Here is a 19,793-nt window from a genome sequence, read left to right on the forward strand (position 1 = left end):
ACCCCAGGGAGATGGGAGTTCAAGAAGAGTGGTTGCTTCTTAAGGAAGTGATCCTCAGTGCACAAGCTAAATCTATTCCAACATGGAGGAAAGGCAGCAAGAAGGCACAGCAGCCCCCCTGGCTCTCCAGAGACCTAGCGGACCTACTGTGGCTAAAAAGGAAAGCCTACAAAGGATGGAGGACGGGATTCACCTCCAAGGAGGATTACTCCGCGCTGGTCCGGTCCTGCAGGGACCAAATCAGGAAAGCCAAGGCTGCAACTGAACTCCAACTAGCTTCAGGCATCAAGGACAACAAAAAGTCCTTTTTCAGATATGTGGGGAGCTGGAGGAAAAGCAAGAGCAATGTTGGACCCCTGCTAAACCAGATGGGGCAACTGACAACTGACGCCCAGGAAAAAGCCAACCTATTAAATAGGTACTTTGCGTCAGTCTTTCATCAGTCACACGGGACGCCCATGCCTGCTATGGGACAGGGAAATCTGGGTGAGGGGGATCCCCTACCCTCCGTCAATGCTGACCTCGTGAAGGAACACCTCGAGAAGCTGGATACCTTCAAGTCAGCTGGCCCTGACAACCTGCACCCCAGGGTACTCAAGGAGCTGGCGAGCGTCATAGCCCAGCCCCTGGCACGGGTCTTTGAAAACTCCTGGCGCTCTGGTGTAGTGCCCGAAGACTGGAAGAAGGCCAATGTGGTGCCAATCTTCAAGAAAGGGAGGAGAGTGGATCCGGCTAACTACACGCCCATTAGCCTGACTTCTATCCTGGGGAAGATCTTAGAAAAGTTTATTAAGGAGGCCACCCTTGAGGGACTGGCCCAGGCTAACATTCTAAGGGACAGCCAGCACGGGTTTGTTGCGGGTAGGTCTTGTTTGACCAATCTTATTTCCTTCTATGGCCAGGTGACCTATCACCTGGACAAGGGAGAAGAGATTGATGTCATATATCTTGACTTCAAAAAAGCTTTTGATCTGGTATCCCATGATCACCTCTTGGCCAAACTGGCCAGTTGTGGCCTTGGCTCCACCACGATCCGCTGGCTGGGAAATTGGCTTTGTGGTCAGACCCAGAGGGTTGTGATTGATGGCAGTCACTCATCGTGGTGCCCTGTGACCAGTGGGGTCCCTCAAGGCTCTGTCCTGGGACCCATACTGTTCAACATCTTCATTAACGATGTGGACATTGGAGTCAGGAGTGGACTGGCCAAGTTCGCCGATGACACCAACTTTGGGGCAAAGCATCCACGCCAGAAGATAGGCGGGTGATCCAGGCTGACCTGGACAAGCTCAGCAAATGGGCAGACGAGAACCTCATGGTGTTTAACACCGAAAAATGCAAGGTTCTCCACCTTGGGAGGAAAAACCTGCAGCACCCTTATAGGCTCGGCAGTGCTACGTTGGTTAGCACTACAGACGAAAGAGACTTGGGGGTCATCATTGACCACAAGATGAACATGAGCCTCCAATGCGATGCTGCCGCTAGTAAAGCGACCAAAATGCTGGCGTGCATCCATAGATGCTTCTCGAGCAAATCCTGGGACGTCATTCTCCCCTTGTACTCGGCCTTGGTGAGGCCACAGCTGGAGTACTGCATCCAGTTTTGGGCTCCACAATTCAAAAAGGATGTGGAGAAGCTTGAGAGAGTGCAGAGGAGAGCCACGCGCATGATCAGGGGTCAGGAAAACAGATCTTACGATGACAGGCTGAGAGACATGGGACTCTTTAGCCTGGAAAAGTGCAGGCTCAGGGGTGATCTGATGGCCACCTATAAGTTTATCAGGGGTGACCACCAGGATCTGGGGGAACGTCTGTTCACCAGAGCGCCCCAAGGGATGACAAGGTCGAACGGTCACAAACTCCTGCAAGACCGTTTCAGGCTGGACATAAGGAAGAATTTCTTTAGAGTCCGAGCCCCCAAGGTCTGGAACAGTCTGCCAGCGGAGGTGGTTCAAGCACCTACATTGAACACCTTCAAGAGTAAATTGGATGCTTATCTTGCTGGGATCCTATGACCCCAGCTGACTTCCTGCCCTTTGGGCAGGGGGCTGGACTCGATGATCTCCCGAGGTCCCTTCCAGCCCTAATGTCTATGAAATCTATGCTGAGTAACATTAGGCTACTGCACAGTAGTGTCACTTAATACATTCACCAGTGCTATGACACAGTAACTCCAGTTACTGCGCATTTGTTTAGTACTTGCTTGTACAAGTACTAAATAAATGCGCCGATAACCATTGCACAGTAGCATCTTGTGTAGATACACCCACTAGGATTTAAACTCCTCAGGACCAGATTCTTTTAGGATTTCAATGGGATTTAGAAACCAATTACCTTTGAGGCTCCAGCCCAAAATTACTTCTGAAAATGGCTGCTTTTGAAAATCATACCCCTGGTGTGCAAGCCAGGAAGGCAGAAATTCCTGGGAAAAAAGTCTCTCTGCTTTGATCACCTGTGGGAAGACAGAAGTCTCAGACAGGTATTTTTTTCAGTCCCATTTAGCCTCTGGTTAGGAGTGCAGAATTTAAAGTTGTTTGAATGTCACCTCCAGGCAGTACCTTGTTTTGCTAGGCTAAGGGATGCTGTGTGTGTGAAAAAATGAAGTCTGCAGCCATATGCCATTTTTCTGGTGGTTGTCATAAGGTATGCAATATACTGAATATGCTCATTAGAATCCAAGATAACTTGTGTTTCACTGAACCTACTGATGGCACCTAATGCATAGCTTTACTTTACTTTCCAAATATATTCAGTGCTGGCCAGTATGGCAGGGGTCGTATCCACACTTCTGGCTCTTATCCACACTTCCAACTTATTTCAGAGTGCTCTTGGACAAATACAGGAGCTGTGGTTGAGTTGGGCATTACTTTCTTTTTAGTTAATGTAACTGCATTAAGCAATATGTAGACTGACCCAGTGATCTGAAGCTACTGATTTCCTTTTTTTCCCCTATATCAGGGCTGTCAAACACATCCAGCCCCGCAGGCCAGATGAGTGGGCGGGGGGCTGGTCCATGGGATGGATCGGAACCACATGGCAGATCTAATGTGTGTCCTAGAGCAGCTGGAGTAGACACCACGCATGCCACGATTCTGCTCCAGTGCCATATGGCAGCTGTTCTGGGGCTGTGCTGCACGTGGAAGCATGTGGCAGCCTCTCTAACACTCTAGGGCCACACTGCACACAGCAGTCACTTCACTGCTCTAGGGCTGTGCAGTGTGCAGCCACTACTCTGGGATGTGCCACTAGATCCAGTATGGAACTGATGAGTTTTGGAGTGGGCGCCATGTACAAAGTGGTCCCAAAGTGGCTGGAGTGGGTGCTGTGTGTGATGCGGTCCCAGAATGGCTGGAGCAGGCACTGCATGATGTGTGCTGAGCTATCTGGCACGCTCCATAAGCTGCCTGTGTGTCAACTCTGAGCTCTGCAGACAACACCAAGGGTCAGATGACAGGGTGGGCTGGATTTAGTTTGCTGGCTGTGTCTTTCGCACCCTTATTCTACATAGTGACATCTATAGCTGGTGTGTTCATAAGGTTTTCAGTTGGTCACACTTTGTTCATGAGGTTTTCAGTTGGTCACACTTTGTGCTTCTAAAGTGCATTATCCATCTCTGCTTCCTTTGTATTTACTAAGCAAAGAAAATACTACTCTTCCTACTAGGGCTATTCACCGCTGGTGACACAGAGGAACAGAAATTTTGATCATAGAGCTCCAGTCTCAACAGCACCTTATTGGTATCTCTGGGAAAGTGTTTACTTTAAAAATTATTCCAATCACTCCTCATGCTGTCCCTTCTGGCTTTCATGAGTGTTAGATCCAAGTGTTCATACGTCTTCTCTGAGTTGGTGCTGTTGTTTTTTGGACAGTAACTGATTCAGAGAAAATAATGGCCCAGCAAAACAGAGTAGCTGTTATATTGTAGTCTGAATAAGTTGCTTGAATAATGTGCGGTGGACCTGCTTAGGGACTGGGGAGTTTAGACCTGAATGAGAATACACAGGCCCATGTCATTGTACAGGAGGCTGCTAATGTAATTTCATTCTGTTTCAATGGGGGAAGTTAGTGAATATGTATGAATGTTTAAAAGACTGGAGTTAGCAAATTAAATAATCTGTAAAGTTAGCCTGAGACACTGGAAGAATCAGATAGTCATATGAGAGGAGAGGGAGCTGTCACAGAATTACAGATATAACATACACTTTGCTGAGGTTAAGATGAGCTTTAATAACTCAGGCAAAAGATCAGAGCCTTATTGCAAGCTGTTAAAGGAGGACTTCCCCTTAATGTGCAGCAATAGCCAAAAAAACAAACCGTTTGGCTCACTAGGAATAAGATAGAAAATAGCACAGTGCTATTATATTAATCAGAGGTTTGCCCTCATCTGGAGCATTGTGGACAGCTTTTGTCACCCTACCACCAAAAGGACATAGCGAAAGCAGAGGAAGTTGAGAGACAGAGGACAAAATTTGTACGGGTCTGGGAACAACCATATACAGAGCCATAGCCAGGCATTTCGATGTCCAGTACAGGTCATGTGCAGAGTGCCTCCCTATGCACTAACATGTAACATTACTTCTGTTTGATTTGATGCTCCCTGTGCCAGGACTCCTGGTGCAGGTGCACTGCTGGCACTGCCTTGCTATGTAGAATCCATATAGAAAAAGATTGGTACTATTCACCTCAACTAGAAGTTAGATAAGGAGGAAGGTGGTAACAGTTCTTAAAATAACGAAGTGGGGGAAAAGGGATCAGGGCGGCGGTGGCAGTTCCCTGCACGAACTGATATGTCCCAGGCCTCATACTGGAGCTGGCCTAAGGAGGGTGTGGGGCCCAGGGCAAATCAGCTTGTGCAGGGACCCTCCTGGGATCAGGGCAGCAGCAGATCGCCACGAGCTGATACTCTCTGGGCCCTGTACTGGAGCTAGCCCGAGGAGGGTGCGGGAACCCACCCCTGCCCCAATCCCAGGGCAGGGGTAGGTCCCCGCATGAGCTCATTTGCCCTGGGCCTGCCTGCCGCTGGCCCCAGGTGGCAGCACCAGCCTCCTGTGATCTGGGAGGCAGATCAGGGGCCTGTACCCCTGGGAGCAGTCCAACACAGCTCCTGCAGCCTTCCCGGGGGTGCGCCTGGGCCTGATCTGCCTGCCAGATGACAGGAGGAGGATGCTACCAGCTGGGGCCAGCAGCAGCACTGATCTTCCTGGTGCTGGGTGCAGGTCGCACCCAGCACCATCCCAGGCAGCAGGAGCAGCCTCCTGCGATCTGGCAGGCTGATGGAGGCCCCCCCAAACCCGCAGGAGGGCTGTGGGAATCTGCTGACTCCTCCCAGGGTGCAGGGGCCCCGATCTGCCTGCTGGATGACAGAAACAGCAAAACAGTTTTGATGAAACAAAACAAAACAGTGCTTTCGAAGTTAAACAAAACTCGAAACAAAACACTCTCCCGTTGAAACAGCCGTTGAAGTGAGATGATGCTGTTTGCACAGCCCTAGTCAGCAAGATCGGTCTATGGTCTAATCCAACAAACGGCAATGCTTATTTATGTTCCTAATCCTCTCTCCCAGAATTGTAACTTTCACACGGACACAGACCCTAGTCAACTGGCATCCTTCAAGTCTACAGAAAAACTGGTTCAGTCTAGTTCCTAAAAGGTCAGTGAAACAAAGAAATCTGAATAAGCCAGTCAGAATATTTAAATAACCCACATATAAATATTGGGTGTAAAAGTGTGGGGAGAATGACTTGGGGAAGACCTCAGCAAATTCAAGACAACCTGCTGCCAGCCTGCATGCCACCTTTCTCCTCCCTTCTGGTTCTCTCCCAGCTGGTATAGGTGAGAATTAGGCCTGTGTGAAGTGGCTAGTATTCGCTTGAGATTTGGCCAATTCGGGGGACAGCGATTCCATTTGGTGATTCGAATCACTGTCCCAAATTGGTTCTACCGAATCTGATTTGGAGATTCTGCTGCTGCCGAATCTCTGAATCAGCCAGGCCCATCTCTCCCAGCCCAGCAATGCCTCACCCTCCCCAGCTTCCAGCTGTTTGGGATAAAAAGCCCCGGCTCACCGTGTGCTGCTCGGAGGGGAGAGGGGGCAATCTCTGCTGCCCCTCACTGTCCCACGCTGTGTGGGGGGCTCTGCACAAGTTCCCCTCACTCCCCCAGCACCCCCACGAGTGCCCTGCCTGGGCCAGCTCCAGAACCTTTTAGAAAAAAACCCAAGAAATGAGAAAAGCCCCGGGACTCACCACTTCCTTCTGCCCCCTGCTGCCCTGCGCCACGTAGGGGGCTCTCCACAAGCCCCCCAAAGCTGCTGCAGGAGCAGTGAATCCCAGGGAGTTCTTTTCTAGGTTTTTTTTTCCTAAAGGGCCGGACCTGGCCCGGGTGGGGCACCCGTGGGGGGGCTGGGGGAGCAAGGGAGGGGTCAGGAGGCTCATGGCAGAGACCCCCACGTGGCGTGGGGCAGTGGGGGACAGCAGGGATCACTCCTCCCCTCCCCCAGCAGCAGCCGGTGAGCACTGGGGCTTTTCTTTAAAGCACTGGGAGCTGGGGTGGGCGGGGCAGCCATGGGGGCACGGACTGGGGGAGCAGGCGGGGGCTGGGGGGGCTGGCAGGGGTCCCTCCCATGGTCCCCTCCCCAGTCCCCCCTTCTCTGCCTCTAGTACTTACCAGCTTGGGGTCCGGCTGCAGCTCATCAAAGCTCTCCAAACCTTTTCCGAAGATTCAGAGAGTTTTGAATCAATTTGGACCTTTAAACTGGTCCCCTGATTCGATTTGGATTCAGAGATTCGTCTACCAAATTGGACCGAATCCCCTCCGAATCAAATCACCACCAGAAGCTTTGCACAGCCCTAGTGAGAATTTGTATTGTGCTGTTGCAGGTAGTTAGATAGGCATAGAAATGAGTGCTTATTTTTGTACTTTGGGGTGTAAAATCAATAAAAGTCTGTGTTATAGAATGGTCTCTTCCCTCCTTATTTGGTTTGTATGGTAGTAGTACCTTACTTGCTAAAAAGCAATGGAGGAGCATTGGGAGATGTAATTCTACCATCTTGATTTGATGTACAAAAAGGGTAACCACTAAGGAATTTATAACTGTCCCTTAATTTTGTGTCTAAACTTGCAAAAGAGGTCCTAATCATAGACTGGCTGTAGCTTTGTCTCTTGAAAGAACAGTACTGGGTTTCTGGTAACACTTTAGAAAAGATAAACTGTCTTGGAACAGATAGGAGAGAGGTAGAAGGTTTACTTATTGCTGGGTTGTTCCATGACTTCCCACCATGCTTTCCCTGCACCTTTCTTGATACCAGATGATAGGTGTAAACCAGTCAGCAGGTCCTCTGATCCACTTATGATAGGAAAAGAAATGGTCCCATTACTAGATATGTGATTATACCATTACAGCAGAGATTGTTCAAGCAGCCAGGCATACCAAAACTTTTGGCACATGGTAATCAAGGGAGACAAGTAGATCTATAAAGTATTACTGGAACAAAATGACGTCCTGACAGGAACAATTTGAACACTGCAAATAAGAGAAGAGAGCTTTGATTTAAACCTAGAGATGTAATAATCATCGTGATGCACCGCCCAGGGAAAGAATGTCGCTAATAAGGAGTATGATAGCTAAAGACTTCCACTTCGTATGACTTTGAAAACATTTAGACAGCCAGCAGTAAGCCCGGCATGTCTCAAAACAGCAACCAAAGCAGGTCTGTGGTTCTAGTGCAGGGGTGAGCAAAATATGGCCCATGGGCCAGATCCAGCCTGCAGAAGTACTTTGACCTCCCCACGGTGCGTTCCTTGGTCCCACCTGGCCCAGGTGCCATCCGGTCCATGGCACACATCCCACTACCCGCAGGCACACAGCAGCGGTGCTGAGGCATCTCCTTCCAGTTGCCAATGCCAGCCCTGGCCCCATGAAGACTGGCAAGTCCCTGTGTGCACAGCCCCAACCCTGGCCTGCCTGAACTAGCTGCAGACCAGCCAGGACCTGTGTGCACAGCCCTGGTGCCAGACCGCCCTGCCCGTGATAAGCACCCAGATAGAAGCTGCTGCTGGGCAGGGAGGGGTGGGGGAAGTGGCCACCCCCCTCCTTGCTGCTGCCAGGCCCTTCTTGCTGCAGGTGCCTTGAGCCTGCATGTAGGCTGCCTTGCAGCTCCTCTTCACTGCCAGCACTGCCCCGCTGGGCTGCCCTGCAGCTCTTCTCTGCAGCTGTCACTAGCACCACCTCTGGGCTGCCCAGTGGGGCAGCAGTGGTAGCAGAGTCGCTGCAGGCCAGCCTGGATGCAGGCTCTGGGCAGCTGCAGCCAGAAGCAAAAGGATGCAGGGTGCAGCCACTTTTCTCCTGTACCCAGTAGCAAGTTCTGCCCAGCCACCACCACTCATCATGGGTGGACTGGTCCAGAGTGGGTGCGGCTGAGGTCGGGGCTGTGTGCGTGGGTCCCGGGCTGGTCCCAAGATGGTTTGCTCCAGCTGGGGCCAGTCCAGAGTAGGCATGGGGCAGGTTGAAGCCAGGAACGGGGCTGTGCACTTAGATCCCGGTTGGTCTGGAGCTCATCCCCTCCCGCCAGGGCGAGTCAGATCATGGACTGATTTAGCTGTAATTTAGAGCCCCAGCTGCAAGTGTTACTGCCAGATTTCCTCTTGGAACCGTTTGGGAAGAAAGAGAAGGATGTCACCATCCTCAGGCTTTTCTGGCACTGCACTGGCACATATAAAAACACCATCAGCAATGCTAAAAACATTGCTCAAGGACCTACTAGAATGGCATAAGCCAGGCTACTCTCATGGCATCAGCTCTGTGTACACATGTATGTGGACATGCGGTTAGCCTGCAGTGTAATGGGACCCAAGCAACATGACTGTCCTAAGAGCCTACAGAATACTATGGCACTACTCCAAGCTAATGAGGTATCTCACAGGATCAGGCAGCATGGGATAGTTGTAGGACATGTATATCAAACACATCACTGGCCATCGTCAGTATGAAGAGAGCTTGATGAGACCACCTGACAAAAGTGAGAGTGATGTACTGAATGAGATCCTCCTGTATACGACAGACTATAGTGAAGACCACCCCAGCTAGACCAGACATATTTAGATCGCATATTAAATTCTATGCCTAACAATAGTTTATGATCCTAAAAATATGTACTAATGCAGTTACCATGCCTGGGGTCCTGTCTCTCAGAACCACAGCATCATATGAAAGAGTCATAAATGCTTTCCCCAGGGCAAACAGACTGTATGTATAATTAACTAAACGATTAAGATTGCTTTAACATCCCACAACTATGCATGTATGTGGCTACCATGTGTGGGATCCTGTTCTCTTACAACAACCTTACCATATAAAAATGTTACGTTTAACAATTTCTTGAGGGGTGTATGCAGGCAGGGAGGTGTATTAAAAAGAATATAAATAAAATCATAAGCAGCCTGATCCTGAAACTCCCATTGGCCAAGGGTGTTGGAGGGACCTATCTAGCACACAGGGGCAGGAAGGGGCTGCTTTTCACAGAAAATGTCACAGCACCCTGGGGTGCTGTAAGATTTTTTTAAAGGGTGCTGTGAGATGCTGCACTGTTAAATGAGACACGATTCACAAGATAAATGCAGAGATTTCAAAAAAGCAATCCACAGTATCAACACACACTCTGACCTGCTGTGGTCCTTCTGAGCTCTTTGCAACAGCACTGTGCTATTATTTTTCTGTACTCAAAGAACAAGTTAAGAGCTGGCATTTTCGGAGGGGTGCCTTCAGTCTAGAAAGAGCCACTGGTATAAAAGGGGTCAACGTGGGTTTAAGAGGCAGTGTTGTTTTGGGAGTGGGTGTTTTATATTCTCTTTTAACACTCTAAGTTTTTTTTGTTCTCATTTTGTTCCATAATATAATATATTTTCTTGTTCATTTGCAAGCTGCCCTGAGCCTTTGTTGGAAAGGCTGGCAGGCAAGTCTAATAAGCAGATAGTGTTGGAACACAAAGGGGGGTCGGGCTGGAGGCAGGGGCAGCATTGCCAGCCCGCTCCTGTCTGAGAGGATGACTCTGGGGCACCTCCTGAAGCTTGTCAGCCCCCACCTCCTCCCGGGGTCCCACAGCTGGATCCCTTTCACAGAACATGCTTTGCCTCCAGCTCCGGCAGGTTTCCTCCTCTCGGCACCTGCCCCGCAGCCGTCGCCGACTGAAATCGGGTCTCTCTGCCACCCGCCTCCGAGCTGACCACCCAGGCGGTGCTCTCGCGCCGGGCTCACTGGAGGGGTTTCACGCTGCTTGAAGCCCCGGCCCCTGCCCCAGCCCAGCCCAGCCTTTCCAGGGGCCTGCCCGGGCCGGCCCCCGAGCGCCGGGACCCCGGGGAGGAGCTGCCCGCGCCCCCGCGCGGCTCGGGGCTGCCCGGCGGTTGGGGCTGGAGCCGCTTTTATGAATGGAGGAGGAGGAGGGGGCTCCGTGCGCCGCTCACCTGCGGCCGGCTCCGCGGCTGTCCACCTGGTCGACTCCAGCGCCCCGTACTGGGTCGGCGTCCCGCGCCCCTTCTCCATCCCCGCTGCGGAATCCTGCCCGGGGGCGGCTGGCTGCGCGGCGCGGCGCGGCGCGCCCCGGGCCGGCAGCGGCACTCCCGCGAGCCCGCGCGCTGGGAGGCAGCGGCCCCGGCCCCGGCCCCGGCCCCGGCGGCTGGATGGGCGGAGACGCGTCCTCTGGCGGACACCGGGGGAAGGGCTGGCTCGGGCCCTCGGCAGCTGGGGACCCGAGGCGGGAGCTCTGGTCCGCACCTGCCGAAAGCCCAAGCCTGCGACTCGAGGGAGGTCTCCTCCTTCCCAGCCCCGAGGGGTGGCACTAGCACAGAAGGGAATTTGGTAGTGTTGCATAGATTTCACAGACATCAGGCCTGGAAGGGACCTCGGAAGATCGTCGAGTCCAGCCGCCCACCTCCCCGCCCGAAGGGCAGGAAGTCAGCTGGGGCCACAGGATCCCAGCAAGATAAGCATCCAATTTCCTCTTGAACGTGGTCAATGTAGGTGCTTGAACCACCTCCGATGGCTGGCTGTTCCAGACCTTGGGGGCTCGGACTCTAAAGAAATTCTTCCTTATGTCCAGCCTGAAGCGGTCTTGCAGGAGTTTGTGACCGTTCGACCTCGTCGTCCCTTGGGGCGCTCTGGTGAACAGACGTTCCCCCAGATCCTGGTGGTTACCCCGATAAACTTATAGGTGGCCATTAAATCACCCCTGAGCCTGCGCTTTTCCAGGCTAAAGAGCCCCATGGCTCTCAGCTTGTTGTCGTAAGGTCTGTTTTCCTGACCTGATCATGTGCGTGGCTCTTCTCTCCACATCCCTTTTTTTTTTGTGGGGCCCAAAACTGGATGCAGTACTCCAGCTGCGGCCTCACCAAGGCCGAGTACAAGGGGAGAATGACACCCTGGGATTTGCTTGAGAAGCATCTATGGATGCAAGCCAGCGTTTTGCTCCCTTTACTAGCCACAGCATCACATTGCAGGCTCATGTTCATCTTGTGGTCAATGATGACCCCCAAGTCTCTTTCTTCTGTAGTGCTAGCCAGCGTAGCACTGCCAAGCCTATAAGGATGCTGCAGGTTTTTCTTCCCAAGGTGGAGAACCTTGCATTTTTTCGGTGTTAAACACCATTAAGTTCTCGTCCACCCATTTGCTGAGCCTGTCCAGGTCAGCCTGGATCACCCGCCTGTCTTCTGGCGTGGATGCTTTGCCCCAAAGTTTGGTGTCACTGGCGAACTTGGCCAGTCCACTCCTGACTCCAGTGTCCACATCATTAATGAAGATGTTGAACAGTATGGGTCCAAGGACAGAGCCTTGGGGGACCCCACTGGTCACAGGACACCATCATGAGTGACTGCAATCAATTACTACCCTCTGGGTCTGACCACGGAGCCAATTTCCCAGCCAGCGGATCATGGTGGATTAAACCCAGAAGATGTCAAGCATGAGCTAGCTTTTGGATTGTCATGTCCTTGGGCAAGTCTACATGTGCACTTTAATGTGTGTTAGCCCATTTCAATACACATTAAAGCCTCACATATAAATGCAGGGCATTTTTACACATACAAGTGCCCCAGTGCGGGGCATTTTGAAAAGCACCTGGTGCTGTGATGCTTGCAGTTATGTAAGTGGTGAAATGCATGTCAGCGCAGAGAAAACGGCAGTGGCATGCTTTTGAACTAAAACCTATCAGAGGTGTTTTCGTTCAAAAGCACACCACTGCCATTTTCTGCGGGCTGATGTGCCTTTCAGCGTTTACACAACTGCACGCAGAGCAGCAAGTTCACCTCAGCTCACGTGTGGAAGCAGCAGGTTCGTTGGTATGTCATGGGACAGAAAAGTATGTATATAAAAGCCCATTTTTTACTTAATGTGCATTAAAATAGGCTAATGTGCATTCAGCATCACTTAAAAGCATGCACTTTAATTATTGCATGTTAAGCCAGGCTAATGTGCATTTTTCCTAGTACTTCACAATGGTAGTATTAGAATTAATGTGCATTAACTAAAGCACATTAATGAAGTATGGGAACCATTTTTAGAGACAATGGATGCAAGTCTGCATTGGCAGAATGTATGCACTCATTCAGCCCCTTGCTGGGTGATTTACACGAAATTAAAGTCCCTTAAGAATCACCTCTGAATACAGGTTTGTCACCATTCCCTCTCTACAAACCAGGATCCTAGATAGAGCTCTGATTACACAAACGGTGTCACAACCCAACGTGCATTACATATTGGAATGAAAGACCAGTCAGTCTAACCTCAATACTCAGAAAGACTGTGGAGTATATCTACCATATTTTCTCAAATATAATACAAGGGATTTTCCCCCACTTTGCATGGGGAAAAAAGCCCCCCTTCATTTTATAGTCTCATACAAGGAAATCTCACTAAACACATTGTCCATCGTTAAACAGCTGCTAAACGCAGCAACTCTTAACAATAGAAACCAACTATAAACTTGATTAAATACAGCCAACACTAAACATGATTATAAAATGCATGGACAAACATGCAAACCATTTTTTTTGTAAAAATATGTCAATAGACAGATAGATATAATGTCTAGCATCCCATTCTTCAAAATCCTTAACCCATTTTCAAAACTTTACACTTGTAACAAAACCTCATATCTGTGCACCCACATGCCTGTTACAATAATCACACACATGGTCCTGTGCATCTGTCCATATTCCTTTCCCTGTTACATTTACAATGTCCCTTTCATTCCAGCTCCAGCTGCTACCTTTCAGCCCCTAGCTCACATTACTCTCACTGGTACTACAAGGATTTTTTTTTTTCTGTTTTTTTTGCACCGGTCCTGGAAGCACTGGAATACCAGGTCAATGCATGGAGTGGATGGGACAAGCTCCGGTTCCACCACCCAACACCAAAAAGAATCTGCTCAATATAGACCTCCGATGGAGGACATATCAGAGACAATCACCTGCCCTGGAGAACCTGCCTACGTGGTCACGCTGCTTCCCCTGCCAGGTAAGTATAGGTTAGCGCAGTGCCTAACAAGTATAGATCAGAAAGGCAGTGCCCATTAAGTGTAGTCCCCCCTCAACCCCAACTCTTTTTCAAGTCATGGTGAGCCACAACATTGCATATATTTTGACTTCCTCTCAGTCCCACAGCTGAACTGCACCTGTCTTTCCCATTTCCAATCATCACTGTTTCTTCACTAGCCTTAAATGCTTGGCCAACAATATGAAACAGGGCCCCAAACAGTTTACTCAGAATCCCTCTGTTATCTACCCCCTCAGCCTGGCACATATGATTAATGTGGCCCTGTCCTCCATGAGGTAAAGCTGGATCAGGTTGCCCTGTGCCTCATCTGTACATAAATTTTTGAAGCATCCCAGGACTTGTGACAACAACACCTGCTTCCAGTCATGAGTAGGAGTTAGTGGGGGGAAGAGGGGGTATCTGGTAGGGCTATGCAAAGCGTCAGTCTCCAATTCAATTTGTCAGAGATTTGATCCAATTCGGTGGCCGAATCTCCGAATCAAATCAGGAGACACTTTAATCTCTCCAAATTGAATCAGAACCCCCTGAATTGACTCAGAGAGATTCGGAAAGATTCAGCAATTCGGACATAGACACGGCTTTAATTTTTTTTTCTACATACCTGAAGGTAGCAGGCAGCTTGTGAATGCTGCGGCGGATGGAATGTCCCACAAGAGCACTTCCGGTCCACTTCCCGGTCTGCCAGAGAGCACGCAGGGGGGAGGGCTGTACCTCCCTGGCTCAGCAACTGGTGCCTCCTGGGTCTGGGGGGGTACTTGGGGTCCCCCTGTGGCCAGTTACTGAGGCAGAAGGACGGGGGGGCGGGGCCTGGCATCCTCGGCAGTGGACCCAGAAGTGGACTGGAAGTCATGAGTGGCTGGTGCCTTCTGAATCTGGGGGAGCACCTGCAGAAGCCACCAACCCTACAAACAGCATTGGTGTCAGTGGGTGTATAGGTACTATATGCACATTGCTACAGCCATGTTTAATTTCAAGGTTATTGCTTTCAAATTTGCTCCTCACTTCCACATGCTCAGGGAGGGCAGGTCTGACAGTAAGGAGAGAGCAAGATGCTGCTAGAGGGAAAAGGGGCTACCTGATCTCCCCAGATTGATTTTCTCTGCTGTAACAGTTGGAGGGAGACAAATTCAAAGCAAACCTCCAATAATTAGATTCTATACCTGGAAAATTATAATGAATGTATAGATTTTCCATATACAGAGTCTAATTTTGGGGGTGTTGTCTTATCATTAGGCTCATCTTCTAGTCGAGTAAATACAGTATTTTGGTTTCTAAACACCAAGGGCCCATCCCCACGTGTGCCACTGCTGCCTGTCCCCAGGAAACACCTGTGCACACATGGTCTGGCACATGGCATGCTGCCCTGGGTGCAGCGTTCCCTTTAAGCTGTGTGGCACGAGGGGACGTGTAGGTGCGCACATGCCGTGCTGCCAGGCGTGCCTGTGTGGCCACACACACTTCACAGCTCAGAGAGAACGCTGCCTAGGTGTGGTAGGAGGCTGAGGCCAGCACCAGGGGCTGCAGCCATGGCAATCTGGCAACACGGAGCCTGGCTGGCACCTTGTGACTCCAGCCAGCCAGGCTCTGGTTTCTGGCCCTGCATGCTGCCACCAGATGCACCCCCCTGCTTTTTAAGGCATAGGTTTTTTTGACACCAGGATCTCCTGGTGTCAAACCCCCTCCTCCCCCCACCACCACGCTGCAAATTATCAATACAGAGAACGCCTGCATGTGTGATGTGTGTGGCACTGCAGACAGGTCTGTGGCACCACAAACTGTATGCTCATGCTTGTCTGCATGAGCCCCAGCAGGATAACACTGTGATCAGGAAACAGCCAACATGGATTTGATGAAATGCTTGAGAAAGCTGACGACTTTTTACAAGCTGACAGGATCTGCAGGTGCAGGGGGGAGAGCAGTACAACGTGATATACCTCAACTATAGCAAAGTTTTCGACTGCCTCTCATGACATTCTCATTAGTAAGACAAGGAAATGCAGTCTAGGTTGAAGTACTGTAAAGTGGATATGTAATTGGTTGGATCATCATGTTCAGAGCAGTCATCAGTGGCTCAATATCTAGCTTGGAAGAGATATTAAGAATCACTTTATGTTTCTATGGAAAAATACATATTTTGCTTTGAAGATGCTATCCTGTGTCATTATGTTTTCACAGTTATCATAGGGGAGCAGACAGCAAAATGCAGAAAGACCAGCTGAAGATGTAATTAGAGAAACAAGGTGAACTTTACCTGGGAACCCAGCCCCAAATACAGACTTGCAGGATTTTGTTATGAGAAGTGCAACATGCTGTCTGTATAGAAGGCGGTGACCCTTGGAGAGACGGTTTACATTATTACATTAAATATTCCATCAAAACTGTCAACAAAAAGTTGGGTTTTCATACTCTGTCCCCTCCCCCCCCCCCCCCCAAAAAAAGTATCTCCTTTGTACAGAAAATGTTAATTAGTCAGGAAACAGAATATCAGCCTACCAAAGCAGTTTCTGCTTTTTGCCAAAACTCAACACATTTTGACCTGAAGCAACATAATAGGGCCACATGGGAGTTGAAGTTCCTGGGTCTGAGCCTCCTTTTCTGCTCTGGACACAATTCCCCAGAGGTACTTTATGTTCCATGATGCATGGCAGTGTTGGCATGGTAATAGGGCTCAATCTTTCCTACTACAACCGGGGGAACTGGTGCATCACAGAAGTTGTAGTTCAGCCAGAGCCCAGCCTATGAGGAATGTCCCCAACTTACAACTCCCAAGAAGTACTCCAACAGCATTTCAGACTCAACGTATTTTGTTTCTTGACCAAAAAATTACTCCCCTTCTGCCTCTCCCCCAAAATACACAGATCTGACTGGCTCAAGTTTTTGGTAGAGCTAAGTCTCACTTCTCGCACAGTGCAATGAGAGAGTCTAGTTTCCTGTGCAAACTGGTAGAAGGAGTTTCTCAGATGCTTACATTTTTCATCATGTCTTTATCCTACAGAAAAAATGCTTGCACCTTCCACTGCACAGCTGGGCTGAGCTTTGCATTGTGGACTGCAAGGCACACAGGAATAGAGATTAATTGCATAAACAATTTTTTTTTTAAAACACATTTACTTGAAGTCTAAAGACCCTATATTCAGTTTGAACCAATGAAAAAAGGAGGGGTGGCACAGAGAAACTGTCTTTCGAAGGGCACATCTACACGTTGCCATATGGTGACGTTGCTACAGCACCGTGCTTTAGTACTTCCTTTTGGAAGTACTAGAGCATGGCACCGTATGGGTGGTTACTCACCATGCTGTGCACACAGTACACTGTTAGATTTTACTGCCATGTCACCGTAGCAGCATGCTATACTGGGGGAGTGCGCCACTATGGCAACAGAGCTGCCGATTATGTGTAGGCCCATGTGATTGCTACATCACTGCGGTGCATCATATGATGCAGCGTGTCAGTACATCGCCCTAGGGCAACATGTAGATGCAACCAAGGTGTATTTAAAATTAGATGTTGCTATTTCTATTGTATCAGAGTTTAACAACAGAGGTTAGGATTTACAGTACACATCAGAGGGAGGTGAAAGGGTTTTATAATATACTGAGAATATAATATCCTTTCCCACAGGCAGCTGGCACTCCATGCAGGAGAGAGGGAAACAGCAGATGTGTCCACAGAACGTTTATACGACAGGAAAAGCTGACGGGCACAGCACGAGACCCAGGGTCTGCCAGTCTGGTGTGACCTGAACACATTGCTTCCTTTCTTTGTACCTCAGTTGCCCACGTGTAAATGGATGCCGAGGAGTGTTGTTAGGTTAAATCCATCAGCATTTGGGAGATATTTAGAGAGCATAACAAGCGCCACATTAAATCGTAAATTGTGTTGTAGACAAGGAAATAGACATTTCAGGCATTGAGTTCTGATCCACTGGACACCATGTTGCAGTACTTTTGTGCTAAAAAGACAAAAAAACAGCCCTGAATTAGGCAGTAGGCATCTCAGGTCCTTATAAAATGCATGGGAAGAAGTACGTTCCTCAAAATGGATTCCTCAAAACCCAGTATGTGAATCAAGAAGCTACCTAAGCTGCACAATATGGAAATGATGAGGACAGGGATGTGCTTTAAATCCTGCCCCATTTGGGCATTACGTGGCTTTAATCCCCAGAGGGAGGGAAGTCCAGGAAGAGTGGTTGCTCCTAAAGGGAGCAATCACCAATGCACAAGCTAATTCTATTCTGTCTCAGAGGAAAGGCAGCAAGAGGGCGCAGCAGCCCCCCTGGCTCTCCAGGGACCTAGCAGACCTTCTGAAGCTAAAAAGAAAGGCCTACAAAGGATGGAGGGTGGGATTCACTTCCAAGGAGGAATATTCTACACTGGTCTGGTCCTGCATGGAGCAAGCCAGGAAAGCCAAGGCTGCAACTGAACTCCAAATAGCTTCAAGCATCAAGGACAATAAAAAGTCCTTTTTCAGATATGTGGGGAGCCGGAGGAAAAGCAAGGGCAACGTTGGACCCCTGCTAAACCAGATGGGGCAACTGACAACTGACGCCCAGGAAAAAGCCAACCTATTAAATGGGTACTTTGTGTTGGTCTTTCATCAGTGCCATGGGATGCCCATGCCTGCTACGGGACAGGGAGATCCGGGTGAGGGAGATCCCCTGCCCTCCATCAATGCTGACCTCATGAAGGAACACCTTGAGATGCTGGATACCTTCAAGTCAGCCGGCCCTGACAATCTACACCCCAGGGTACTCAAGGAGCTGGCGAGCATCATAGCTCAGCCCCTGGCATGGATCTTTGAGAATTCCTGGCTCTCTGGTGAAGTGCCCAAAGTCTGGAATAAGGCCAATGTGGTACCTATCTTCAAAAAAGGGAGGAAAGTGGATCCAGCTAACTATAGGCCCATCAGCCTGACCTCTATTCCGGAGAAGATCTTAGAAGAGTTTATTAAAGAGGTCATCCTTAATGGACTGGCCGACACCAACATCCTGAAGGATAGCTAGCATGGGTTTGTTGCAGGTAGGTCTTGCTTGATCAATCTCCTTTCCTTTTATGACCAGGTGACCCATCACCTGGACAAGGGAGATGAGATTGATGTCATATATCTTGACTTCAAAAAAAACTTTGATTTCGTATCCCATGATCACCTCTTGGTGAAACTAGCCAATTATGGCCTTGGGGCCACCACAATCCACTGGCTGGGAAATGGGCTCTGTGGTCGGACCCAGAGGGTGGTAATAGATGGAAGTCACTCATCGTGGTGTCCTGTGACCAGTGGGGTCCCCCAAGGCTCTGTGCTTGGACTCATATTGTTCAACATCTTCATTAATGACACTGGAGTCAGAAGCGGATGGGCCAAGCTCGCTGATGACAGCAAACTTTGGGACAAAGCATCTACACCAGAAGACAGGTGGGCGATCCAGGCTGACCTGGACAGGCTCAGCAAATGGGTGGACGAGAACCTGATGGTGTTTAACACCGAAAAAATGCAAGGTTCTCCACCTTGGGAAGAAAAACCTGCAGCATCCTTATAGGCTCAGCAGTGCTACGCTGGCTAGCACTACAGATGAAAGGGACTTGGGGGTCATTATTGACCACAAGATGAACATGAACCTGCAATGTGATGCTGCAGCTAGTAAATCAAGCAAAATGCTGGCTTGCATCCATAGATGCTTCTCAAGCAAATCCCAGGGTGTCATTCTCCCGTTGTACTCGGCCTTGGTGAGGCCGCAGCTGGAGTACTGCGTCCAGTTTTGGGCCCCACAAAAATAAAAGGATGTGGAGAAGCTTGCGAGTCTAGAGAAGAGCCGCACACATGATCAGAGGTTGGGAAAGCAGACCTTATGATGACAGGCTGACATCTATGAGGCTCTTCAGCCTGTAAAAGCACAGCCTCAGGGGCAATCTGATGGCCACCTACAAGTTTATCAGGGGTGACCACCAGCATCTGGGGGAACGTTTGTTCACCAGAGCGCCCCAAGGGATGACAAGGTCGAATGGTCATAAACTACTACAAGATCGTTTCTGGCTGGACATAAAGAAGACTTTCTTTATTGTCCGAGCCCCCAAGGTCTGGAATAGCCTGCCATCGGAGGTGGTTCAAGCACCTACATTGAACACCTTCAAGAGGAAATTGGATGCTTATCTTGCTGGGATCCTATGACCCCAGCTGACTTCCTGCCCTTCAGGTGGGGGGCTGGACTTGATGATCTTCTGAGATCCCTTCCAGCCCTAATGTTTATGAAATCTATGAAA

General features: G+C 49.6%; 1 protein-coding gene and 1 long non-coding RNA gene across 2 annotated transcripts in view; one reads left to right on the forward strand and one right to left on the reverse strand.

The window, feature by feature from the left end:
• Positions 1-10,653, reverse strand: part of LOC149858816 (bMERB domain-containing protein 1-like) — an 89,583-nt gene extending 78,930 nt beyond the window's left edge. Inside the window, exon 1 of the mRNA XM_090060000.1 lies at positions 10,455-10,653. Coding sequence (XP_089916126.1) covers positions 10,455-10,533 — 79 coding nt within the window. The 5' untranslated portion in view covers positions 10,534-10,653. The remainder of the gene's footprint in view (positions 1-10,454) is intronic.
• Positions 1-15,806, forward strand: part of LOC149858814 (uncharacterized) — a 220,522-nt gene extending 204,716 nt beyond the window's left edge. The window contains exons 2-3 of the long non-coding RNA XR_016443996.1: positions 13,335-13,500; positions 15,715-15,806. This is a non-coding gene — a long non-coding RNA (uncharacterized LOC149858814). The remainder of the gene's footprint in view (positions 1-13,334; positions 13,501-15,714) is intronic.
• Positions 15,807-19,793: the final 3,987 nt, after the last annotated feature.

This window comes from Crocodylus siamensis, chromosome 8, assembly GCF_052110815.1.
Source record: "Crocodylus siamensis isolate JL-2025a chromosome 8, ASM5211081v1, whole genome shotgun sequence".
Lineage (NCBI taxonomy): Eukaryota > Metazoa > Chordata > Crocodylia > Crocodylidae > Crocodylus > Crocodylus siamensis.